The sequence below is a fragment of the Sturnira hondurensis genome, unplaced genomic scaffold (genome assembly GCF_014824575.4).
Source record: "Sturnira hondurensis isolate 20B ecotype Veracruz unplaced genomic scaffold, ASM1482457v3 Scaffold0004136, whole genome shotgun sequence".
NCBI lineage: Eukaryota > Metazoa > Chordata > Mammalia > Chiroptera > Phyllostomidae > Sturnira > Sturnira hondurensis.
Window position 1 is genome coordinate 3,784,229 of NW_028076767.1, and position 26,341 is coordinate 3,810,569.

Here is a 26,341-nt window from a genome sequence, read left to right on the forward strand (position 1 = left end):
ACAAAAAAATGAAGGCAGTAGAAACAGCAAGAAAAGAATTTAGTACCTGTGAGAAAAGAGTACTTCATAACTAAGTATTTGGCCAATACATGAAGGAGAGCAACAGCTACAGATAATTCTTAGATTTTTAGTTTTCATAACTAGAAAGTGGAGGTGCCATTAACCACATTAACCTTGGTAGGTAATACAGGGAAACAGGCTACTGAATGGCAGGGCAGGGGGAGAGAATGATACAATAAATAGGATGTATGAAAGTGACCTGGGAGGCAACTGGAAAGTTTGGGTTAAGTTTGTGAGAAAACCTGAAAGATACAGAGCTAGTAATGATCAGTAGAGAGGTAACAGTTGTGTGGTGAGTAAAAGCAGGGAGAAGATCTATAATGAGTAGATAAGAGTTAAGTAGATAACCCTGAATAATATCTAGATTTAAGGGACAGGGAAGAATAAGCCTAAAGACTGACACCTTCCTTCAAAAGACACATTTTGGTTAGGCTTTTCCCAAAAGTCATACGTGTTGGTAATAAATCCTTAGGGTTGTATGTCTGTCTCCTACTCATTGAAGCTTGAAATAATTGTTGATATGTTCACTAAACCCTGTTTCCCAAACTGGAGTAAGAAGAAGACTCAACGAACAGAGAAGGTAGCACAGACAAAGCAGATCAAACTGAGAAGCAGCAGAAGACAGCAAACGGCAATAGAAAAGTGGCAATGCCATGAACGCTCATCACGGAACCAGATGAAAAGTCCCTCTTCTGTTAGCAGTGGCCCGAACCTCCCTTGTAACAGGTAAGTAGGGCATGGCCCACTTCAGTCATCATTTCTCAACCAAATTAAAAAAAAGAGAGAAGACGTCTGATACTCCAACAAATGAATGATTAGGTGCCTTAAGAATCTTTTTGAAATAATTGTAATAAATATGTATGGTGCCAGGTGAGTACTTGAATTATCAGGGGAACACTTTGTAAATTACATAAATGTCTAATCACCATGTTGTACACCTGAAACTAATATAAAAATAATAATGAATGACAACTGCCCCCCCCAAAAGTATTTTTGTAGGTAGGCTGTTTATTACTTTTAAAAAAAAATGAGTATATGTTTTATTTCTTTTCTAATTCTGAAAGTGAAAATATGAAATCATGGTAATTTTAAGAAGGCCGAGATTGCTGGAAAGCAAGGGGCCCCATTCAAGCAGGGGACCCTGAGTCTGGCACAGAGACTCTCCTTATGGTGCCTGGGAAGGCTGGGGGACAGAGAGCTGCCAAGGCTGCAAATTAAAAGCACCGTGCCTTGTCCAAGGCAGGGAGGAACCAACAGAGAAGGCGGCACAGTGCTAAAGGCATACTGCCTAACGAAGGTGCTACAACCAGCTATGCCTACCTGGCAGGAAGGGGCTGCCCGAGGAGACTCCCTGTTAGTAGACTTGCAGGAGTGGGGGCAAAGTCAAACATGGCCAACATTAGCCCTCCTTCGTTGGAAAGCTGGACACTCCCACTGGCTTCTGGATCACGTGGGATTCCTAGAGAGAGGGTCTTTCAAAAATGACACCGGGAGAAGCTAGCTTGCTCTCTGGGCTCTCTCTTGGCTCTTGGCACTTTGGCTTGGGACCTTTGGTTGCAGGTGTGCTTGGATGCTCTGGGTCTCTGTCCCTTGCCTCCTGCAAGGACGGAGCAGTTGCATGACGGGTGGGCGAATGCTGGGCCCACCAGGGACTTAGGCCCCACATGACTGGAAGCCCACTCACTCCTAGAAGCAGAGTCCCACTCTGGGCTGTGTGCCTCAATGGGCCCCAGCCTCTGGGTCACTATGATGCAGAGCAGCATGGCACATAGGTCCTGGACCGCTACATGGAGACAGAGCAGAGCACCCAGATCCTGAAGGAGAGCTGTTGCAAGAAGACAGCAACTCTGAAACCCATGAATGCACATTCCAGAAGGGATGGAGATCTGTTTGCATGGCCAGCTTAAGCTCTAAAAAGGACAGATGAGGACATGGAGAACTTCCAGGTATGGTTTTGGCTTGTAACTTTTTGGGGAGCAAGAGAAGTTCTGGGTGTCATGGGAGAGAAGGGCTCAGAGCAGGAGTACTCTCAGTCCTCCCCCACCAAACTGGAACCTTGTTAATAAAAACTGGTTTCCATCAATACAAATCTTCCAGTAATGTCTCAAGGTGACTAGCAGCTGCATACCATGGTGCGTGGTTACAGCAACCCCGGATTTCCCTTAAACAGAATTATTTTATAACAAAACAATTTATGAGTTTTCTTTTTTTTCAGAGCCAGCCCCAGGGCATGTTTAAAATTAAATTCCAAATGGAGTTTACAAAGATGGCCCAAAATTCTGCTTTTTTTGCCCAGCACCAAACCTTTTCTATGACCATTCACATCAATTCAGATACTATAGCATTTTCTCTCTGGACCATCTAAGTAAGAATTCAGCTGACCAGGACTCCTGTGAACCCAAACATCCTACTTTAGAACAGATTTATCTTCTTTAGAGTTGAGTTGACAATAAGCTACTCTAGCAGTATTTAAGCAGGATTTTTATGCAAAGATTTGTTTGCTATATTCAGTTTTAGTCTTAGGCATTTCATGAACAAAAACAGGAAGTAACTACAAACTGTTTTCACTTCATTTAACTAAGATGATTCTTCATATTAGAAGATCCTTTCCCTACGACCACTAAAAGATCTCCAAACTTAGACTCAGTAATATTATGTTCACAATACACAATTATACAGTTAACATGAAGATACAAGCTCACCAAGTGACTGAAGTTTACACAGAAATCTTAAGTAGAATGGCCGTAAGAACTATAGCTTATCTGCACAAAGAAACATGTAGGTGCAGAAACAGTAAAAGGTTCTGCAAGCAAACCAAACTTAGAAGATGAGTTTGTGCTAAAAAAATAGTCTTTCCAAGCATGACCTTCCTGGTTATTTATAAAATCCTGTATAGCATAACCTTTGAGACTTAAGTGTTTTAAAATGTCCAGTTTAGAGTTTGAAAACAGGCTTTTGTATTTTATTTTTACAGTTTTAGAAATACTGAGAAAATTAAACAAAATAAACATTCTAAATACTACTTCTAAAACTATTAATTACTGTTAGAATATTACTGTTAGAGGCCATGTAGATTTGATAGCCCATTCAAGTGTAGTTGCTTATATTTTATACTCCAGTGAAGGAGGTAATTTAAGCAATTTAAGAGTGACGTATTTTTAAAACATGAATAGTAACTTAGAACAAGGAGTATTTAAAAGTGAACTTACTTAATCATACTCAGTAAAGGGAACTTTTTTGGTGGAAAAGAGTATGGTTCCCAAATATTATTGGTCCTGTCGTCTCAGAAGGGTTAAACGAATTGGAGCATTTTTGTTATTCCTTTTCAACTAAAACAAAAACCACCATACACTGTTATGCCAAGAAAAGTAGCAAATCAGGACACAGTTTAGAAACACAGCTTGTGTTTGACAATCAGTGTAAAGGCTCTATCTGGTTTACTTGACCATTCGAAATGTACTGACACCTTTCAGTTGCTATCTTGCTTTTTTGTTCTCCTTAACCGTTTTCTAACAAACCCTAAAGACTGGCCAAAATGAGGATTTAAAAATAGCTTCTTACTACTGCTCTTTGCTCATACTGTGCTTAAGCCCTTCCACATCTGTATTCTTCTTGATATTTTTGGTAATTCTGTAACTTAACTATCATTTTAATGTGATATGGCTTTTTTTTGCAATTTTAGCAACCCAATATTGTTTTTCACTTTTTAGTTGCTTTTTATTTTTAGTTGCTTTTAGTAATACCCAGGGGTTAGAGCACGACATTTTCCCTGTGTTAAAATAACATTCAGAAATTTCTCTATCTCATATAACTGTAGAGTCACAGTTCTTAGGCCCAACATTCTACTTTATGAATTACAAGTTTTTTTAAAGGTTTTGTTGTTAGAAAATATGAGCAATAAAATATGAAATATCTTTTACCAAAGCCTTAATATTTAAATACCACATAATTGATTCTTTACAATTATACACTGAAGGTTTGTGTCTTCCCAAAATTCATATGCTTGAAATCCTAATTCCCAATGTGTTGGTATATATAGGAGGTGGGCCTTGAGGAGAGGATTAGGCCATGAGGGTGGAGCCCTCAGAACCGGGATCAGTGCCCTTGCAAAAGGGCACTCTCTTCTTCTACCATGTGAGGCCACAACATGAAGACGGTAGTTTGCAGTCCAGAAATGGGTTCTCACCAGAACTCAGACCATATTAACACACCAATCTCTGACTTCCAGGCTCCAGAACTGTGAGATGTTTCTGCTGTTTATCAGCATCCAGTCTGTGGAACTTTGTTATAGAAGCCCAACTGAGAAACTTACCAAACTGGATTTATATATGTAAATTTGTGCGTGTGTATTCTTTTTTTACTGCCAAGGTGCTTCGTATTTATAGTTAAACACTGTTAACTTGTGATTAGTCCTACGTTTTGATGACCCTCCTCTTAGTGTTGACAAGATGAATGATAAACTGATGCTGCAATCTCTTTGGCTTGATTAGGTTAACAAACAATAAGAACCAAAGGGTTTTGGTTATGCCCCAACCAAAGTGTTCCTTTCATTATTGTGCTCCCAGGACTTGGCTCTAGACACCTGTGTTCTGCATTTTACTTCCTATGTTATAATACCCTTTCAAACTCAAACCAGGTCTAGTAACAGTGAAGCTAGATTTACATCTCAAAGAAACCTCCAGTGAATTACATTCAGATGAATCTCAGCCTGTCAGCTCACTTCTTCAGAGGCACACATCCATGTCAAGCCTCCAATTGCCAAAAATATGCTCATAAAGCATACCTGGGGTCATTTTGTTAAATCAGGTTATTAGCTACTTGAAAAAGCACAAATTTTCTCACATTAAATATGAAAAAACAGGGACCACTGTAAGACCAGTGGAGTAATACATAGGTATTATGAGGCTTATATGACATTGTAAAGCAAATAAAATAGAGGTGCATTTAATAGCTTTAATATACTGATTTGCAAGGCATCAAGTCTTGCAAAAAAAGAAAAAAATTTCAAAGAACACATTTTAGTAAAAAACATTTTTAATTTAGAACAAGCACTCTGATTAATCAACTAAAAGGGCTGCAGTTACACTCCATAAGCAAGCAGTTACCAAATCCCTGGAGTAGAAAAGCAAACTTAATAGAGAGGCGCGCGCGCGCACACACACACACACACACACACACGATAAAAACCTAACTAAATTGCCTCACACATTACATTGAAGACTCACAATTTCAATTCACTGTACTTTCATGAGCATAAAAAATACTTCCATTAAAATGATTCCAAAGAGTAAGATATTTTTTACTTTAATATATACTTTCAAGTATGTTAAAATTAGATTTATAAAGAAGTACTGAAATAAGTATTAAAACATTTAAATATGTGTCTAAACAGCCTTCAAAAAGGCTCTCATAAGACGCATACTTTGTACATGTACAAGGCATGAAATATCCTTGAATACATTGAGTTAGCCAAAAAGTTCATTTAGTTTTTTCTGCATGATATCTCTAGCAGTGCTTAGTTGTCTTTAACTTCATTCAAAACAATTTTGTTACAGTGTATTGTGACAGCTGTCATAGCAGCATGCACTTTAGAAAACTTACCAAAATTGGTGGATTTTTGCGTAGCCATTTTAATATTGAAGACAGAAGATGACAGGCAACATTTTCAGCGTATTATGCTTTCTTATTTCAAGAAAGGTAAAAATGCAACTGAAATGCAGAAAAATATTTGTGCAGTGTATGGAGAAGGTGCTGTGACTGATTGAACGTGTGAAAAGTGGTTTGCTACGTTTCTTGGTACTACTGACATTTTGGCCAAATAATTCTTTTCTGTGGGGCTGTCTTATGCATTGGAAGATGTTTAGCAGCACCCCTGGCCTCTACCCACTAGAAACCAATACTGGGAGACAGCTGACATACTCAAAATATTCCAATCAGTAAAATCATTGGTGAAATGAAAAATGTGTCTTTTACACAAAAAAACTAAATGGACTTTGTGGCCAACTCAATATTCTGTATATTATGTACAGTTAGTCCCAAGCTGTAACAGTGAAGCATCTTGACTCCAGAACCACCCGTTTTGGGCTGACATCATTCATCCAACATTCTTCCAAAGATTAGTAAGGGCATAAGGGCCCTAACCAATAACTGTCTAGATTTCCAAGAGGGCCAGAGAGAGAGAACTATGAAATAATCCATATATAACAAACAGAAGTTTAAAAATAAAAATGCATTTAGGTACAAGACAACTCCTACTCAAATAAGGATTTGGAACACATGATTTAATAGAAAGGATGAAAAGACAGGCAGATTTGTCAGAATTGTGCTCAAAATGAGTTAAAAAGAATGGCACAGCCAACATTACTAAGTGTGGTCAAAGATAGCAGGAAGAAATATATTTCAAGTAAGGCATGACAGGGTGCACTGAATAGAATATAAATATGGCATTTAATTTGGAGACCCAAAACAGTGAAGAGATCTGAATAAAGGAAAAAGGGATTCATTCCATATTCAACAAACAGTTACTGAGCCCAATTCCCAAATTATAACTGTGTAAAAGAATGGCAAAGTCTCAGGGTCTCATGCACTTTACCATACAATGTGGACATCCTCCTCCGGACAAAACAGAACACATGAGAGAGAAAAAAAAATACGTATTTTTTAAATCTGAAGGTAGGTAACATAGTACAAAAGAAAGAATATGGAGTCAGATAATCTAAGTTCAAATCCTAATTTGACCATCACCTCAGTCTCAGTTTCCTCACCTATAAAATACAGATGAAAATGATCACATAATTGTAAGAATCAAATAAGATAATAAATATAAAAGCATTCTTTAAACTGTTTAAGAAAAGGGTTCAGCCCTGGCTGATATGGCTTAGTGGATTGAGTGCCCGTCTGAGAACCAAAGGGTTGCCAGTTCAATTCCCAGTCAGGGCATATGCCTGGGTTGCAGGCCAGGTCCCCATCTGGGGGCACGTGAGAGGCAACCCATCGATATATCTCTCATACATCAATGTTTCTCTCTCTCTCTTTCTCCCTCTCTCTAAATAAATAAAATCCTTTAAAAAAAGAAAAGAGTTCAAATTTCTTCTACACAATTCCAAAGAATAAAACAAGGTTTCACCAAATGGTATTAGCCACAGTATACAGATTCGAACTCCATAAAATTAAGGGAATATCAAAGATAAAATGAGCTATCCCCTAATATTAGAGGCAATCACATACAAACTGACTATTTTGGTGTCTCTGGGCCTCTTGACAAAAATCCAGAAAAACATAGTAAGTTGGCATAACATATCTACAATAATACCATACCTACATAAATTCTAAGATTTTTCTCTTACCCTTTCTGGAAAATCAAAAATTATTATATAATATTAAACATGTGCCAGATTAAGTTTTCTGTATGCATGATGCAACTGAAAGACGATGTTGTATCTGAATCAATCTGTCCAAGTCCCAGTATTCCAATCATAGGTTTGGTATTTGAATTAAATAAGAAAGTATAACTCCCTAGCACAAAGCAACTTCAAAAATGTTGCCTCTACTTTGCTACTTATACACTCTGGCCATATATACTCAATTGTCATTATTTGCTATTCATAGAGTAAGTATATCTGATTAAATAGGAAGAAAATATTGTTTATCACAATACACTATTTTTAAAAGCAAATAATCACTAGCATATTCAAAAGGATTCTGTTCAGGAAAATTAAGTTCTACAACTTTATATGAAAACCATGTATTGATATTTATAAAAATGAAAAAGAACTGGAAAATACAGTATTAGTAACCTCATATTCATTCCTCCATTTATTAAAAAAGATAGTACTGACCATCTATCATGTGCTAATCATTTGTAATTAAAGGATTTTTTTTTCTTTGTCACTAAAAGATATTAACCAGGATGGTTATATTATCCATAGAATGCAAATAAATATCTAACCTGGATTCTGGCTATAAAAAGGTCCTCCATTCATCTGATTCTGAAGGCTTGTTTGTGAAGTTATGGAAGGAGGGCGTCTATAGGGCAATGAGCCCCCTACTGTTGGGGGAGTGTGGCGAGAAGCAGGTCTATTCATGCTGTAGAACTGAACAGGATGACCTGGAAGAGGAAAAGAACATCAATTTGCCATTAAAAGAAAATTATCTCAGACAATGAAACACTTTGGGTACAAAGCCTGAATCTTAATAAGATTATGAAAAATTACAATGTTAGCTAATTAAATTAGTTATCTGGCAAAACATGATGCAAGGTGACAATTATCGCTCAGCAGACATTACATTCAAGTACAAAAGCAGAAAAATAGATTCATGATTAGGTCTGGAAAAGCTACATCTAAATAGACTACTAATTAATATTAAGATTTTAGTAAGTTAATAATTTGATAGGCTTTCCAAATCATCACAATTAGTGGGTACTCACTTCCCGGCTCCACCCCACAAACCCACTAACCACTAAAAGTAAACTAAACAAGTAAAAATGATATTTGGGAGAGTAAAACAAAAAGTGTTTGGTACATAGTCTTATGCCAAATTAATACTAATAATAGTAAACTTAAGGTAGCAAAGCAATTTAAAAACTATTTCCAGCAAAAGGTCAAGTGAGATAAATCAAACATATCTTTATTGGATCAAAGATATCCATCTCTAAAACCAGGTTATTTTATCTTAAAATTAGAGTTCAAGAAATTTACAATTATGAAAAAAACCTAAGATACAAAAAGTGAATCAAAATGTATCTTATTTTTAGTATCATCCCTGAATCTGTATACACTTATCAGCCATTTCACTGTGTTTTGATCACTGGGAGCACTTCAGTAACTAATGCCAACTGAAAATACTATTTCTTAACTATCCAATTCTTAAATTTTATCTTAATTCCACTCCCATTCAAAATCATTCCACTGGGGGCCTACTGTTACAATCAGACAAAGCACTAGGCAGAGGTGTTGAACCTTTTGGTGTCTCTGGGCCACACTGGAAGAGTTGTCTTGGGCCACACATTAAATACATTGCAACATATAATCACAAAAAAAATCTCATCATGTTTTAAGTAAATTTATGATTTTGTGTTGGGCCACATTCACAGCCATCCTGAGCTGCATGTGGTCCATGGGCTACAAGTTGGACACCCCTGCAAAAGCATCCAAGAAAACACTCCAGCAGGCAAGAGAGGAAGTGAGGGAAGGGAAGGGGAGGGAGAAGACGGAGGGAGAAAAGAAGTAAAGAAGAGTATCAGGGGAAGAAAAGAAGAGGGAAGGATGAAGGATACGGTGAAAAGAAGGAAGAAAAAGGAAATGAGAAAGGGCAAAAGAGAAAGGAAGGAAAGGAGAGAGGAGAAAAAAAGAAAAGAACTTTTAACATTTTTCATGTTATTCATGACTAAAATTGGTCTTCAGGAACTTCAATAAACTTATCAAACCTTGACTCATACAAAGATTATAAAAGCACTCAAGAACTACCATATCACTTTATCTTCTTACATATGACAATACCAAAACCTAAAAATCAATTCTGTTATATAGAAATATTAAGTATTAAAGCTTACACACATAGCCCTGGCTGGTGTAGCTCAGTGGACTGAGCGCGAGTTGCAGACCAAAAGGTTGCCAGTTCAATTCCCAGTCAGGGCACATGCCTGGGTTGCAGGCCAGGTCCCCAGTGAGGGCAACGTGGAAGGCAACCACACATTGATGTTTCTCTCTCTCATTCTCCCCCCTTCCCCTCTCTCTAAAAATAAATAAATAAAATCTTTTTAAAAAAAGCTTACACATAATCTACTGTCAAGACATTGTAATCATAGTTGAAAATATAAAAACAGTTCTGGCCAAGATAGAGGCTAAGATAGATACCCTTTGCTTCCTCACACAACCAAAACAAATATAACAACAATTTAAAAACAAATAAACAACTCAAACTGCCAGAAAATCAATCTGTATGGAAGTCCAACAACCAAGGAGTTAAAGAAGAAATATTCATCCAAACTGATAGGAGAAGAGGAGACAGGCAGCTGGAGCAGAGAGGACACACAGCAAGGCAGTGGCTGCAGGACCAGGTGGACAAGGTAGAGGCTGGCAGATCAGGCACTTTCACATTCACATGCAGATAAACCAGAAGGAACAACTAGGGAGTGAGACAGACCTGGCAACCCAGGGTTCCAGCACCAGGAATAAAACCCCCAAACCTCAGGCTATAAAAATCTGTGGGGGTGGCAGTGATAAAAAAACTCCCAGTCTCACAGGAAAGTCTGTTCGAGGGGCCCACTGTGTCCAAGAATGTACACAAACCCACCCACCCAGGGATCAGCAACAGGGCAGGACCTGGAAGGGTACTGCTTCCCACAACAAATTCAGTTGTGGAAAGCACGGAAAGTGACTGAAAGCAGGGTGAGAGCCAAGTAAGCAGCACTGTTCCCTCTCCGAACCCTCCCCACATGCAGTGCTACAACCCAACAAAGTAGGTGCCCCACCCTGAAGAATGCCTAGGCTCCACCCCTTACTATGTAACAGGTGTGCCAAGACAAAGAAATATGACCCAATTGAAAGAACAGAGCAAAACTCAAGAAAAAGAATTAAGTGACAAGGAAATAGCCAACCTATCAGATGCACAGTTCAAAACACTAGTAATCAAAATACAGAAATGATTGAGTTCAGTCACCAAATGAAGGAAGAAATAAAGGCTATACAAAGTGAAATAAAAGAAAATATACAGGGAATCAACAGTAAAGGGAAGGAAGCCAGTACTCAAATCAATGATTTGGAGCACAAGGAAGAAATAAACATTCAACCAGAACAGAATAAAGAAACAAAAATTTTAAAAAATGAGGAGAGGTTTAGGAACCTCAGGGACAACTTTAAGTGTTCCAACATCCAAATCATAGGGGTGCCAGAAGGAGAAGAGGAAGAAAAAGAAATTGAAAACTTGTGTGAAAAAATAATGAAGGAAAACTTCCCCAATCTGGCAAAGAAAATTAACATGCAAATCCAGGAAGCACAGAGAGTCCCATAGAAGTTGGACCCAAGGAGGAACACACCAAGACACTTTATAAAAAGAAAAGAAGCGAGTTCCTATAAGACTATCAGCTGACTTCTCAAAGGAAACATTGCAGGCAAGAAGGGGCTGGAAAGAAGTATTTCAAGTCATGAAAGGCAAGGCCTACATCCAAGATTACTCTATTCAGCAAAGCTCTCATTTAGGATGGAAGGGCAGATAAAGTGCTTCACTGATAGGGTCATGTTAAAGGAGTTCATCATCACCAAGCCCTTATTATAAGAAATGTTAAAGAGACTTATCTAAGAAAAAGAAGATCAAAACCATGAACAGTAAAATGACAACAAACTCACAACTATCAATGACTGAAACTAAAAAAAAAAAAAAACTAAGCAAATAACTAGAACAGGAACAGAATCACAGAAGTGGGGATCACATGGAGGGTTATCAGCGGGGAGGGGGAAGAGAGAGAATGGCGGAAAAGGTAGAAGGAATAAGAAGCATATTTGGTAGGTACAAAATAGACAGGGACAGGTTAAGAACAGTATAGGAAACGGAGAAGCCAAAGAACTTACATCTATGACCCACTGACATAAACTAAGTTGGGGGGAATGCTGGAGGGAATAGGGGTACTGGGCAGAGGGTGATAAAGGGGAGAAAAAAATGGAACAACTGAAATAGTATAATCAATAAAATATACTTAAAAATATAAAAACATAAACTATCATTTAAAAGGTATATCTTGTCATTTAAATCACCAGATCCAGCCCTAGCTGGTGTGGCTCAGTTGATTATAGCATCATCCCATAGACCAAGGGGTCACAGGTTCTATTCCTGGTCAGGGCACATGCCTAGGTTTCAGGTTGGTGCCTGGCCAGAGCACATGCAGGAGGCAACCAATAGATGTTTCTCACATCTATGTTACTCTCCCCCTCTCTCTCTCCCTCCCTTCCTCACTCTATAAAAATCAATAAACGTGTCCTCGGGTGAGGATTTAAAAAAAAGACAAATCACCAGATACAAATAAATTATTGGCATTTTAGTAATAAATTAAATTTGTTTTAACAAAGTTAACAAATTTAACTTGTTACTCTATAACAAAACCAAGAATTATCAAGTTAAAAACATCTGATAATTAACAGCATTGTGCATTTTATATAGTTAGATCCAATCTAAAATCTCACATGTAAGTCATCAATAATTCAGAGACACTACATAAAAGAGACAAAGAGACTATTCTTATTATTAATAACCCATTTACTTTGCATTTGGTTGAAAGTCAAAACAAAACTAGTTTCACTATCACAGATCTAATTATAAAACCTAAACCTAAAATGAGTAACTTCTAGAAGAAAACAGGACAAAATCTTTATGACCACATGCAAGGCAAAGAGCTTGTAAATATGACACCAAAAGCACAATCCACAAAAGAAATAAAATCAATGAACTACCCAAATTTTGAAATGAAAACCTAAACTTACATGAAAGTCTGTGTACAGATGTTCCTGGTAGTTTAGTCATAACCACCCCATATAGGAAACAATCCAAATGTCCCTCCCCTGGTAAAGTGATAAACAAACTGTGTACATCCATACAGAACACTACTCAGTAATAGTAAAAAGGAACAAAGCAATGAAACATGCAACAACACAGATAAATATCCAATGCATCATGCCAAAAAGCCAGACCCAAAAGACTATATACCATATTCTTCGATTTGCATGACAGTCTCACAAAGGCAAAACTTGAAAGACTAAAACCAGATCAAGGGGTTGCCAGGGGCTGGGAGTGAAAGGAAGGACTGCCTACGAAGGAAGCTTGGAGGCAGTTAGGGGATGTTAAAACTGTTACACATCTTGACTGTAGCTGTCATGACATCACTGCATAAAATTCAAAACTCAAAGCAATACACATTAAAAAGGGTAAATTTTACTGTATATAAATTATACCTTAATAAAAAGAAAAATATATGGTGATTCAAAGATAATGTATAAAAAAGATTATGTCCATATAAATTGAGGCATTCACTGACTTGCTTTTTGTTTAAAAAACCTAACTATAATTATCTACTCATACAATAAATGTTTATTCAGTATTTATGAACCAGCACTTGTTATTAAATTATAAAAATGCTGACTTGCACATGGGGGTGATCTGTCCTTTGTGGACTTACAATGATTTCAACATGTATTCTTTACTGACGCAGGAGCACAGCAAAATTCCTTTATTTAACAAGTCTGGCCAAACAGAGCTGCATGGAGATCAAAGAACAGCCCATGTTTACATTTACCCACTGTAGAAACCTTTTCTTAAAAAGTGATTTTATAGAAGTTTCCCATAAAACACCATCCAAAATCCTATTAAGTAAAAGTGTCTTTTAATAACTTTAGACATCTGGTTATAGCAGCAGTGCTGAATATAAACTCTGTGAAGTATTTGGGAAGCTACGGTCCCCAAACATATACATTTTTATAATAGATAACTTAGTTACTAACCAGCATCACTATTATTTTTGCAAGTATATTTTGTGGCAATTGAGCCCTTTTCTCCTTCCTCATCAAAAAATATAGATTTCAGGCTATAATTTTAGTCAACCTTAAATAACAAGTAAATCTGAAATTCTTTAAAAATCCACTGTCTATGTGTTTCCAATGCTGCTATAGCAAACAACAGGTTCCATTAAAATAAACTTATAGAGACTTTTAAACAGCTATATCAAATATTTCCTATAAAATATACCTTAGAATTAGTCATAGACTTTTCTTTTCATTAATAACCTGTAACAAACATTTCTAATGACAAATTTTCAAAACTGTGTAAAGACAGTGCCACATTAAATTCACAAACTTCTAGTAAATGAAATTTAAGCAATAAAAAATGTATATTTGTGTTGCTCTACTGGAAAAATGTATGGGAAACTTTACCCTGATTTCCTCGGAATATTTTATTTTGGTCACATGTCATTTTCCAGTTAGTAAATTATTCTTCCTATTTATATATACATACATATATATATACACACACAAAGCACAAATAAACAAAAATCATAAAGCCAGAGTTCCAGGTAATAGAAGAGCCAGATGACTGGATTTTGCCTGCCAAGGAATAAGCCAATACTCACCTGTAGGGGGAGTGGAAGAAACAACAGGGGGAGTTGGAGAAGTGAAGCCATCAGCAAGGGTCTGGGCACCCCCAGCAGCTGCTTCAGGGGCAGTGGAGGAAGGGACAGTAGCAGGAACTAGAGGGGCAGGGGCAGATGCAGAAGTAGCAGGAAGGGGAGGAGTACCAGCAGAGCCAGCAGGGGCTGAAGGGAAAGAGGAGTGAGAAGCGGCATTAACAAGGCAATCCCAGTAAGCAGGACTAGAAAAGGCATTAGAGAAGTTAATGTTAGGTATGCAGTGCTCAACACTAACCAAAGAACAGAAGAGAGTGGTAAAGAGCAAAACAGAATAAAGCTTATGTTAAGGGATTATTAGGTGTGCGGCAAACAATTCAAGATGCCAGGGTAATTTAGAGATTTTTTAATTCACTAAAAACAAGCATTCTTTTTTATCTGAAAGCCACTATTCTGTAAGAAAAGTGTTCCCTTTATATTATAATCTTTAGCATAACATTTTGTAAATAATATACAAAAGTAGGCCTTGGCCAGGTACTCAGTTGGTTAAAGCATTGTCCTGATGTATCGAGATTGCAGGTTCAATCCCCAATCACACAAGAATCAACCAATGAATGAATAAATAAGTGGAACAACAAATTGATGTTTCTCTCTAATTAATTAATTAATTACAAAACTAAACACTGGGAAACAATGTCTTTCCATTCTGAATTACACAAATCAGAAAATAAACATATATGTTCCAGCCATAAATATCTTACTAGGTAGGAAAAAAACATTCGGCAAAACACAAATCTTCTCTTTTCAATGATTTTTGAAGAGGTACTATCTATTTATTAGAATAAATTAAATATGTAATATTCTATCCCTTTGTCTCTTGCATCCTGCTTTTAAAACTAAATTTTAACTTTGGGATCCTCAGATTAAATAAGTACATTTTTCTGTGTCAGAGAGAAGAGGGTAGCTTTCAGAGACTATTAAGCTCCGACACTCCACTAAACTGAACAGTGAGAACCACTGTAACACTGTCTTTGAACACATTTAAACATTTAACACATTTGTCCAATCCTTTGTTATACATATGATTTTTACACTGAGTGCCCTCTCTATGCCAAGGCATGCACTGTCGTACCGCTGGCTGGAATGGAACATACCGCATAACAGGGTGGTACCTGAAACCTCAAAGCATCAACATCTACAGCACCAAAAACATAAAGCAAATTACAGAGAAGTGTGTGAGCATAAACTTAGTTGGTTAAAAACCACAAATGCATAATAAAGATTTCCCAACATATATGGAGTCCTAAAGGAAAAGAAATCCTGATCATGAAGAAAGCCCACTGTAATTAAATCAGAAACTGAATTCAAATCCAGAAAGGACAAGTGAAGGTGAAGCACCATTCACATTTTACCTGGAAAGACACTGGGAGGAGAGGGAGTAGGAACCGCAATGGGAACTCCCACACTCCCACTTCCACTGTTCTCACGACTGCTGCTCCGACTACTTGGGTGGCTTCCTCCACTACTCCCACTGCTGCTAAAGAAACAGGAACCACCAAAACATGAGTATTATATACAGTAAGATCTCCAGCATTCCCCAAGATTTTCCAAAATGAATACAGCTAAGATAATTCAAGCTGTGCACTTCAAGTATGAATATATTAGTAGGGGGAAAAGCTGACTTCAAGAAACTTGTTTTGATCACCCTTTAATAAGCCTATATTAAAGAAATCATGAAAGAAAAAAATTGATGAACATAAATGATAAATGATGGGCTCCACACATAAAAATAATAATTCTTTTACTTCAGTTTAATACCTATCTGAAGAAACTCCTTTTATGACAAAACATAGTTTTCCTGAACAGATTAATTTTATTTATAATATTCTGATATACTATCCCATATCAATGTTTTATTGCATATAGTTTTTCATCTGTAAAGTTCCACCAAAAAACAAGATGAAATTTCCCATATCTGGTCCATAATTTTTTAAGGTCAACTATAACTATTAATTTTGCAGAGAAGTTTGTACTTGAATATGTCTTTTTCCCCCAGCTTCCTGACTGCTCAAAGTTGCATCAGAACAGGAGGAGAGAGAGGTGGAATCAGATGAGGTTTGGGAGAGTAGAGTGAGGAAAAGAACTTAGTGCTTGGAAAATGAGAGAGATTTAACTGAAGTTATCTGAACAAATTATGGTACTATGACCATCACATTTTGTGCCGAGGGAGAGAAAATACCTGTAAGTTCGATTTCTTTGATTCACAGAAGCTGTCCTCACAGGGCTCTGCTGCGAGGGAGCCATATTACGGGTTGGGCTAGGCACGTAATCATTTGGTACCACTGGAGGACGCACCGGCTCCAGTGTGCGATAGGGGGAGTGCCGCCTACAAAAAGAAGAGCGTATGTATCCTGTGATTAGCAAGTTTCGGCACAATCAGTTCAAAGAGTTGCCAGTAGTGAAATACGATTTGTACTCAGAGATAGAAAGATGTGTTTTTATGTAACCCAGTTACCAATTTCAGTCTTTTCTTAAGCATCACTTCTCTGTCATTAGGGTTTTGATGAGTTATTTTTTTAGTGTCCAACCTCATTTCCCTGTGCTAATGCAATTTTGTTCATTCATTCTCATTGAACATAAAGATTCTCCCACCAGGTAGGCCAATGTTTTCGAGACTCTTCTTTTTTTCTTTTTTCTTTTGGTTGAGTTCAAGTTATTTTAGCACCATGTCAAAGTCTCCCAACTGCATTCCAGGAATGCACTAATTATCTTCCTCACCCCTCTCTCCCTAACCAAAGATACTCAAAGACAGGCTCCGCAACCCCCACACTGACAGTCATAGCAATTATAACCCCGTAATTCCTTTTCTACATACTAAATACATAGAAATTAAACTACATCCACACAAAAATAATTTAGTCTCATCTTCCATGCTCACCTTACTTCCTCCTTTAACTTTCACCGTGATCTCTCTTGCCTTTTACCCTCCCTCAGAGTTCAATATTTAAAAGGAAAATAAGACAAAGACCACCTAAGTCTTTCTAAAAATGAGGTTTTATTAACATTTCTCTTTTAAAGAGAAAGAGTAAGAAAAAAATATGGTTTCCAAATTCTTTTTTTTGTGTGTTAAGATTTAGATAATTTTAAGTTTTTATTTATTTTTTCAATTAGTTTACATTCAATGTTATTTTGTATTAGTTTCAGGTGTATGACACATGGTTTCCAAATTATTTAGGACAGTGATAAACACTGAACTGACATTTTGTAGATGAGATTCTGGTTTTTAAAAGAATAAAAATTGGGATCTCAAATTGTGAAAATTAAAAAGCTTTCTTTTCCTGAAATGATATTGTTCACTTAACTTCAAATTTCTCAATAACTCACTTCCTCAAAGCTTCCAAGGTTTCTTTAAATACTGCTCTGCTGGGTTATTCAAATTACGGTTCACCAATTTGGGGTGAGATCACTTTGCATTGACTCACCTACTCTACTACCCTCAAAATCTCCCTGCATAAATACATATATACATTAATAATTACAAATAGCCCTGGCTGGTGTGGCTCAGTGGATTGAGCACTGGCCCACAAACAGAAGAGTCACTGGCTCCATCCTCAGTCGAGGCACAGACCTAGGTTGCGGGCTGGGTCCCCAGTGGGGGGTATACAAGAGGCAACCAATCATGTATCTCTTTGCACACCGATATTTCTCTCCCTTTCTTCCTTTCTTTCCTCTAAGAGAAAATAAATAAAATCTTTAAAAATACCTAAATAAAAGAACGAATAAATAAATAAGGGGCACTAGATGAGACACTGGGCAAAGGAAGAAGGAGGAATGACAGGACCTTGCATTTAAAATACTAAAAAAAAGTTTTGGCATCTCTGAAATTCAGATGTAAATATTTTTTAAAACACATAAAATAGAAACCAATTAATTTCTAAACATCTGCTTTCCAGACAATTCTTCCCAGACAACAAAAATGTTCTGTATTTCACTGTTCTGTTTCAAGGCAAGAAAAAGCCCTTTGCTGACTGAGAACTATACAGTGAGGAAAATGATAAATATAAGGTAAAAAACAAAGGACACAGTAACAAAATATGGTGGCTAGGCAAAGACTGCAAAAAAGGCCAGCCTATGACCATCAACCAGCATGTGGTGCTCAGAGATTCTGAGGACCCTGCAAAACCCTTGCTACTACACAAGGAAAATAAATATTGGTATACGAGGAAATCTTCAAAATTTGAGAGTAACAAAGTTTTATTTTATTAGAGACTACAGTGGGTTAGCTTGCTAACAACCCTGATTTAAAACCTAATAATCCATTAGGTATGATACATGATAAAATTATAGACGTTTACAGGAAAAGAAGGCAAATTCTTCCTCTTAATCTCTCTACTCTTTACCACTGCAAAATTATACCCTACCATGTCATCTACGTTCTACCCTGAGGTTACATTTTATTTGATTTACTATATTTGTTCCTCTCTAAGTAGAAAATTTTTTGTCCACCCCAAATAAAATCCTATTCCTGGCTGGAATTCATTTTTATTCTTTTGTTTCCCACTGTCTTTACTTACATCCTCTTCCAACATTATCCTCCTTTTTACCCCTACTCATCTTTGTCTTGTTCTGATCCACAGCACTTGATTAGGTTTTTTGTGTTTTTCATTTATGTCTGATTTTTTTTTTTTTTTTGGTGAGGGGGCCAAAAACAAGTTTGTCAATTAGAAATTTCTAAGCATAAATCATAAAGCCAATGGTTGTTACAGCATTTTGTCTTTGTTTTATTCATTTTTTAAAAAATCCAATTCATGGTAGTAACTCTGAAAAGTTGATAGATGTCAGATATTACCCCCTTTTACAGATGAAAAAACTGAACTGCTAAGAGGCTGACTATGTAAGACCAAAGAGCTGGAGCAGAGCTGGACCACAATCTAGCCATCTGGCTTCTGGGGTACATTATGCCCATCTGATCAAAAATCTCCATGATCAACCCAGTTTTTATACTATGATGCTACAGAAGAAAAGGCAATCTTTTCTATTATTTGACCATTTCTGCCAAAAGTCAAAGCCAGAGCCCACTTCTGCAGATCCAAATTAAGGCTCCTATTTTCTTAAAGCAAGACTACCAAATTTCGTCATCTACACAGTGCTCTTCAGAGGAAGTCTAAATAATAGCCAACTATAATACAAAAGACTAAAACTTTTATAAAAATAAAAATTAAGAGTGCAATTTATAGTAAACCACAAACTTGAACTAGTATTTTATCTTAAATATAAAATTCAGTAGAAAAATAATTTCTAAACAAAATCTTTTTAAATTATAAAAATGTTTCCCAGGAAAAGGGAAAAATTACACACAAAAAGATAACCTAGGAAGAAAATGTTCTCTTTTCAAATATTAAAAAATAATCTAACTATAAGTAGTGTTTAGTTTTCAACAACACTACCTGAAATGGTTTCCAGTTATTACTTAGTTATATACTCACCCAAGGGTCCCTTTCCCTGACATAGGGGGACTGGGGGGTTTCTGAGTTGGAGGTGTTGTACGCGGCAGCCCACCCATCTTCATATTCTGGGTACTCACCTAAAAAATTTTTAAGGAAAATTCAACTTGTATGCAGTGAAACGAAGTGCCATTTTGGGGAAATAACGTTGTGCTATTTAACAAAGAAGGGGAATGTTTAAATAAGAAAAAATTAGAGGCCATGCATTTCATATGCAGTATCTACTCTATATTATTCTACAGTTGTACTCAAAGGACTCTTCCTAACAGGAAATTTTCAAATAATTATAAACTTGTATGCAAATACTTTATTTGCCATTAGGCCATCACACCAACAGATCACTGGTTGGACTATTTGATACTACATTCAATTGAAATTAAGTAGGATAGCTATAAAAACCTTAAATAATAATCAGACTCAATGATGCCCTTAAGCAAGTCTTTGTCTTTTTAGATAGTAAGTATATCATACAAAACAAAATACATGTTTCTCAAATAAAATAAGCAATTATGGTGTTGCTCCATTGTAACTAGAGAATACAAAATAAAGTTAAATTGTATGATATACCTATAAAATTTTAGTTTTTTAAATAGCGAGTCAGCCTTACAATTCAGATTTCTTTAATATTCTCAGATGAAGGAATCACCTACCTGTAAACTGCCAGAAGTTAAGTCCTGTTCCTAAACATCTGCACTGGAAGGTTAGGGCTGAGCTATCCGAGCTATCCCATTCACCTGTGAACAGTACAGGGACCACAGGCAATGCCCTAGTTCCAACGGGAATGAAACCCATTCTGGCCCCAAATGAAGATTCATTCAATCACAGGAAAGGTGTAAGCAACATAGTCCCAAGTCAGAGCTGGGCCTTACTCCTCACTACTCTAACCCCAACTAAAAGTGCAAATGTAGAAAAGTTAGGAGATAAGGGTACAATGCATGCCACAAAAGAAGTATGTCAGCACTTACGTGGAAAGCCCTAAAAATCCAGATATTTTAAGGAGCTGTGAGAAGTCATTCACAAATAAAATCCAAATGCAATCTCAAATTGTCTGAGATTACCAATGGGTTAGAGTTAATGTTCACCATATCGGTTTATGCCTGACTGTATTTTCAGCCCCTCATATTTTGAAGTGTCACACACTTCAAAAAAGGATCTTAATTTTTGTAATAAGAATGTCTGCAGTATTCAATTATACTTGTAAAATGAAATTTCAAGATATTACATCAATGGAATCAGAATACATTTTTATATGCAGTTTCAAAAATAAAACTTCAAGAAAACACTTCATAATTGTATATAAAATACTGAGGCTATCAAAACCAAACCAAATTTTTTAAAATCCTAAAATATTACTTGTCATCTGAATAGATAAGAAATAATGATATTAAGAAAGAAACTTCAAATAAACAGCCCAGTGAGCAAGTTGTGTGTGATGATAAACCAATCTTTAATGACAAATGATAGCTTTGAAATGTCAGTATTTTTAAAGCAAAGCATTTATTGGCAACCCTTTTGTTGCTGCTTTTTAGCAACAAATATAAAACAAACATTATCAAGTAAGAATAAAGATTAACTTATCCTTGCTTTCCCCCTCATTAATAAGCAGAGAGGGATACTAATCATATCTCAAAATGAAAATATCAGAAGATTTTTTAAAAATCAATCCACATTTGGGGAAAATTTTAGGAGTAATATGACAAATAACCAATAGCTTTTTAAATGATAAATTTTAATTTATGACACCAGAAGATTTTTTAAATTAGTAACCAAAGTCCTTTAAGCTCAACCTTAAACAACATAAATCCCAAGGTTACTTCCAGTGATGAAGGGAGAAGTAGGTGAACCAAACACTAAACTACATCAATTTGCTATAAAGGAAGGAAGAGGATCAGGAATAGAAAAAAAAGTAGAAGAGAATTTTATTCTATACATGGATGGCTAAAATACTTGAAAACAGCTTTCCAACTCTGATTTAAGGTTTTGGCATGTAAGGTGTTTTTGTTTAAATTGCAGTATCTTCTTTAAGTCTTTTAATCTAGCTCTCAAAATACAAAATACACAATTTATAAATTAAAATATGGTGGACATTTCTATAAATAAAGCTTGCTGTATTTCGTATCTGTAGAATCATTATATGACTGTATTTGTTTGGTTAATGAGATTTGGATGAGTATCTTAAATCACTGAAGAAACCAGAGTCCCTATAGAACGTTGAAAAAAATCCGTAATTATACTTCACGAATACTGTGCTACCTTTATATTAAGCAAAAAGAGTTTTTCACTATTTCTTAAATAGCTTTCCTTTGTGTAAACTGCTTCTATGCTAAGTAAAATAATAAATATGCTACATAGAATATAACCTGCCATCTAGTTTGAGGAAAAGGGAAGAGAATAGAAATATATTTTAAGTCTAAAATATTTTTATAAAAATATTTCCTGGATAGTCATCATGGTTCTAAAAACTATTTTGAGAAAAATTTATAGAGGAAAATAATATTTCCTGACAAGTAGCAAAACACACAACTAAGTTGTGTGTGTGGTGAAGAGGAACAGAGAGGAATGGAGAGGGAGGAAGACGTGGGAGAAGAGAGGGAGGGGGGAGGGAGGGGGGAGAGAGGGTTGGGGGAGGGAGGGAGGGAGGAAGAAACAATGAGAAGGAATGAGAACACATTTACCATAAACACAGAAGAAAGAAAACAAAATAATTCTGCACTTAGTTCATAAAAGCAATTCCACATGAAACTTAAAAAATTGCAAACATAAGCAGAACTATTTATCTGGCACTTAAGTGTGTCATTAACGGTCCTGAATCAAGAGTGCAAGTGCCCATTACAATCTTCACAGTTTTATTCGGGAATTGGAAGAATGAAACCTTGGTGGCTGATTGCAACAATAATTTAATTATGTGGGTATTTTTTTATTCCATAAAGGGGAAAGTCATCACTAAGAGCTAAGTAAAGCAGGTATTAGGCACAAGGAAAGAGGAATGGTAAGAAAGGTCCTGGGTTTTTTCCCCCTACTGGAGAGAAACTCTCAAAACAGAAAAAAACACTCATTTATGTGATGAAGATTAATGCATGTCCACAGCTCAAATACTTCCCCACTAGCCCGTGACTAAGGAATACATATAATACAGAAGGTAGCAGCAATTCCTTTATGATCCAAGAATGGTCTGCTCTCCCAGCCTTTAGAAAGAAATCTCAACAACCAGCACTAACCACCAGACCTTGAATCCTGACATACAATACAATGCTCATTACAAACCTCAGTGCTTTCAAGGACCCTGCGAACTTCAGAATTTCTTATAAAGCTGGCCAGCCAGGTTCAATAAGGATATCACCTCTGCTCCCAGAAACAAAAACAAAACACAACAATGACAAAAACCAAACAAACAAACAAACCAACCCACTCTCTGACAGGTGATCCTGCTGTGATGTAACAGTGGCACACACATTTTTAATGATACCTGTGGTATATCCCTCCTTTTTCCACCATGTACTAGGTACAGGGGCAAGTGATTATTAAAAATAAGTGGGACACCAGAGGGATCACACAAAGGTCTATAAAATGATTTCTCTACTTCTAAAGAACTTATAATATTTTGGAATTTGTAACTCATATGTTTCAAACAAAAAGAACTGTCTACAAATTATAGAGAAATCCCCCCCAAAAGAAGTATCAATGTGAAGAGAAATAGCTACAGAAGGTTTCATAGGGAAAAATCTGAGTGGGACTACTAAATTAAAAAGAGCAGGACTTAATGTATAAAGAGGAGTCATCTGCAGAGGAGTGTGTGCATGCGGAGTGGTGAAGATGGGCAGTGGGAAGCATGGTCAAGCACCCCTGGCCTTCGTCGCTGTCTGGTATTGTTTAGTCCCACCCAGGACATAATTCTTTGGCTTCCTAGAATATCAATCCCTCTCCTCAGAGAATGTATGTTCCTACTTCAATTCTCATAGCTGGCAGGAAAAGGACCAGGAGATCCTCTACAGAAAATTAAAGCCGAAATCAGGAATTCAAGTATGAATTCAGGAGAGAGGTAAAATTTTTACTAACACACTTAGACAAAAAGTCTAAGGTGCCAAGACTCCAGAAATAACCCAAGATAGAGATATGAGAATAAGACATCAGGAGTAAAGATGGACAAACTCCTGCTTGACTTTGAAAATCATTTTTGACAGCTGACTTATGCCAAATAGAACTGGTGGCTCATGACTGGAACAGGCACAACCAGATAGGTCTACCAGGGGTTGCTGTTAATACGGTTTTTCTCCAAATGTTGTACTAAATAAATCTTGTTATCTGAAAGCTAGAAACATGAGGAGCATTTTATCATCCTCTGTAGGTAATAACCAACACTTGCTAAAAAACTACACTCAAGTGAAAACTAAATCCATATTTTACATAGAGTTAAGTTATGGACCTTCAATATGCCAAGAAAATTGTTCAAGTGTTATGTTTTAAACATGTTAGTTATAAAATAAACCTGTAACCACTTCCTTGTTAATTGTGTAGAACTGGCTTGTGCAATGTTCAACTGAAATACTACATTAACAGATAAGTCTTTACTATTTTTGATTAAACTAATACACTCACTCAAAAAGTACTTAAGTTTAGCTTCATTGACAACTCTACTGCTTCAAAAGCAGAAAAATCCATTTCAAATACATCAGTAACAGTCTTAAAACTCTTTTTACTATAAAAATAAAGGGTAGCCCTGCCTGGTGTGGCTCAGTAGCTTGAGTGTGAAGTGAAAGGTTGCTGGTTCAATTCCCAGTCAGGACACGTGCCTGGGTTGCGCATGCCAGGTCCCCATTTGGGGGTGTTCCAGAGACAACTGATTGATGTTTCTCTCCCTCTCTTCCTCCCTCCCCTCCCCTCTCTAAAAATAAACAAACAAAATATTTTAAAAATAAAAAGTAAAGCCCTGGCTGGCGTAGCTCAGTGGATTGAGCGCGGGCCTGCGAACCACACGATCGCGGTTCGATTCCCAGTCAGGGCACATGCCTGGGTTGCAGGCCAGTTCCCTGCAGGCCAGCTCCCAGCAGGGGACGCATGAAAGGCAACCATACATTGATGTTTCTCTCCCTCTCTCCTTCCCCTCTAAAGATAAAATAAATAAAATCTTTAAAAAAATAAAATTAAAAAGTAAAAATAAAGGGGGGAAATGGGACAACAGTAATAACATAATCAATAAAATATATTTAATAAACAAAATAAAATAAAGGGTAGGGAAAGGGTACCCCCTTCAAGGTACATTCCATTTTAACATGGCCTCTGGTACCCTTTAAAACATTTCCAATATGGCATTCTATCCATTGGCTTTTTAGGCCTGTTGTAAAAATATCACCACATTGTGTTCAAAGGTCTTATGAATTAAACTCTACAATTTGTTTTCCTCAGTCAACTCAAGAAAAAACAACCCAAATGTCAGATGAAAAAACCCATTAAATACCACCAGAACATGAGGTATAAAATGTTAGAGATTCAACTTTTAAGCATGGAGGTCTCTTCTGAGTCAATTCTCACATGTCTGATCCTAAAGTACAAACTTTGTTTTGCGTCTGTCCCAAAGGCATCAAATCTGACAGCAATGAGAGCAAAAGCAAAGCTCAAGAAGAGCTGAGGAAGAAATCAAAGTAGCAGAAAACCCTACCAAACATCAGGCAGCTTCTAGGGCACCCGATGTAATAATAATCCACAGGTCACCAAGAAGCTCAGCTGAAAAACTACTGGACTAGTTTGTTATTTGCAGTCCCTGACAACTTTAACTTTTTTTTAAATTCTATTTTATACCTTAATATATTCAATTATTCCATTAATCACCCTTGCAAAACCACTAATCTTTTTTTTGCAGCAGAAAAGGAGAAATGATTTGCTATATGTGGACTAGTTTTTTCACTCTACTTTGTTTTGATTTACCCCAAATTATTAATGTGCCCCAAGTTTATAGAGAGACAAACATATTTACAAAGAGGAACAGGAAGGAAGGAAGACAGAGCACTGGCACAGTCTAGCTTCTAGGATAAACTCAGGGTAACTCAGGGTACCCTTCCCACCCTGTCCACTCCACTCAGGTACAGTAGAAACACCTACACTGTACAGAGCCACTCTTACTCAAGAATAGAGCTATTTGGTACAAAGAGTAAAGATATTAAGTAGTCTTATCCAAGATCTTTCTTTCAAGGACCCTGTCATTTCCCACTCATTTTGGCCTATCTCCTACATGGAGATCCTGAATCCAGGATGATCAAGAAGGAATCATAGCAGGATTTGGAGGAATTAGCATAGAATAGTAGTAGCTTAGGCAAGCTGGTCTAAACTTTCAGGGAAAAGAATTGGTCCATTTTTGTGCTTTTCCTTCAGTTAATCTCTGTGTACTTCATTCATTTTGGAGGTTAACACATCAATAGCCATAATTTGAATATAGGTTTTAGAGGAAAAGGACCAAGGTAGCCACACAGTTTTCAGTTTAGTTCTACCTATTTTATGCAAAAGGAACATCCTCACTATTCTACATGCTTCATTCACCAAAACAAGGACATTGAGCCAACACTCTTTCAGGGGTGTCCAACCACTTCGTGTCTCCAGGCTACACTGGAAGAAGAGTTGTCTTGGGCCACATATTAAATATACTGTGACATGAAATCACAAAAAAAATCTCACA

General features: G+C 36.6%; 1 protein-coding gene across 27 annotated transcripts in view; it reads right to left on the minus strand.

Annotated features, from left to right (window-relative positions):
- The window catches only part of ABI2 (abl interactor 2), a 99,182-nt gene that overhangs the window by 18,367 nt on the left and 54,474 nt on the right, over positions 1-26,341 (minus strand). For 4 of the 27 annotated variants that reach the window (XM_037043535.1, XM_037043537.1, XM_037043539.1 and 1 more), the window contains 5 exons: positions 19,657-19,754; positions 16,410-16,556; positions 15,583-15,707; positions 14,177-14,359; positions 8,009-8,167 (listed from right to left, as the gene is read on the minus strand). In XM_037043535.1, the coding sequence (XP_036899430.1) occupies positions 8,009-8,167; positions 14,177-14,359; positions 15,583-15,707; positions 16,410-16,556; positions 19,657-19,754 (712 nt within the window). The remainder of the gene's footprint in view (positions 1-8,008; positions 8,168-14,176; positions 14,360-15,582; positions 15,708-16,409; positions 16,557-19,656; positions 19,755-26,341) is intronic. The other 23 variants (XM_037043543.1, XM_037043552.1, XM_037043545.1 and 20 more) reach the window with 7 other exon arrangements.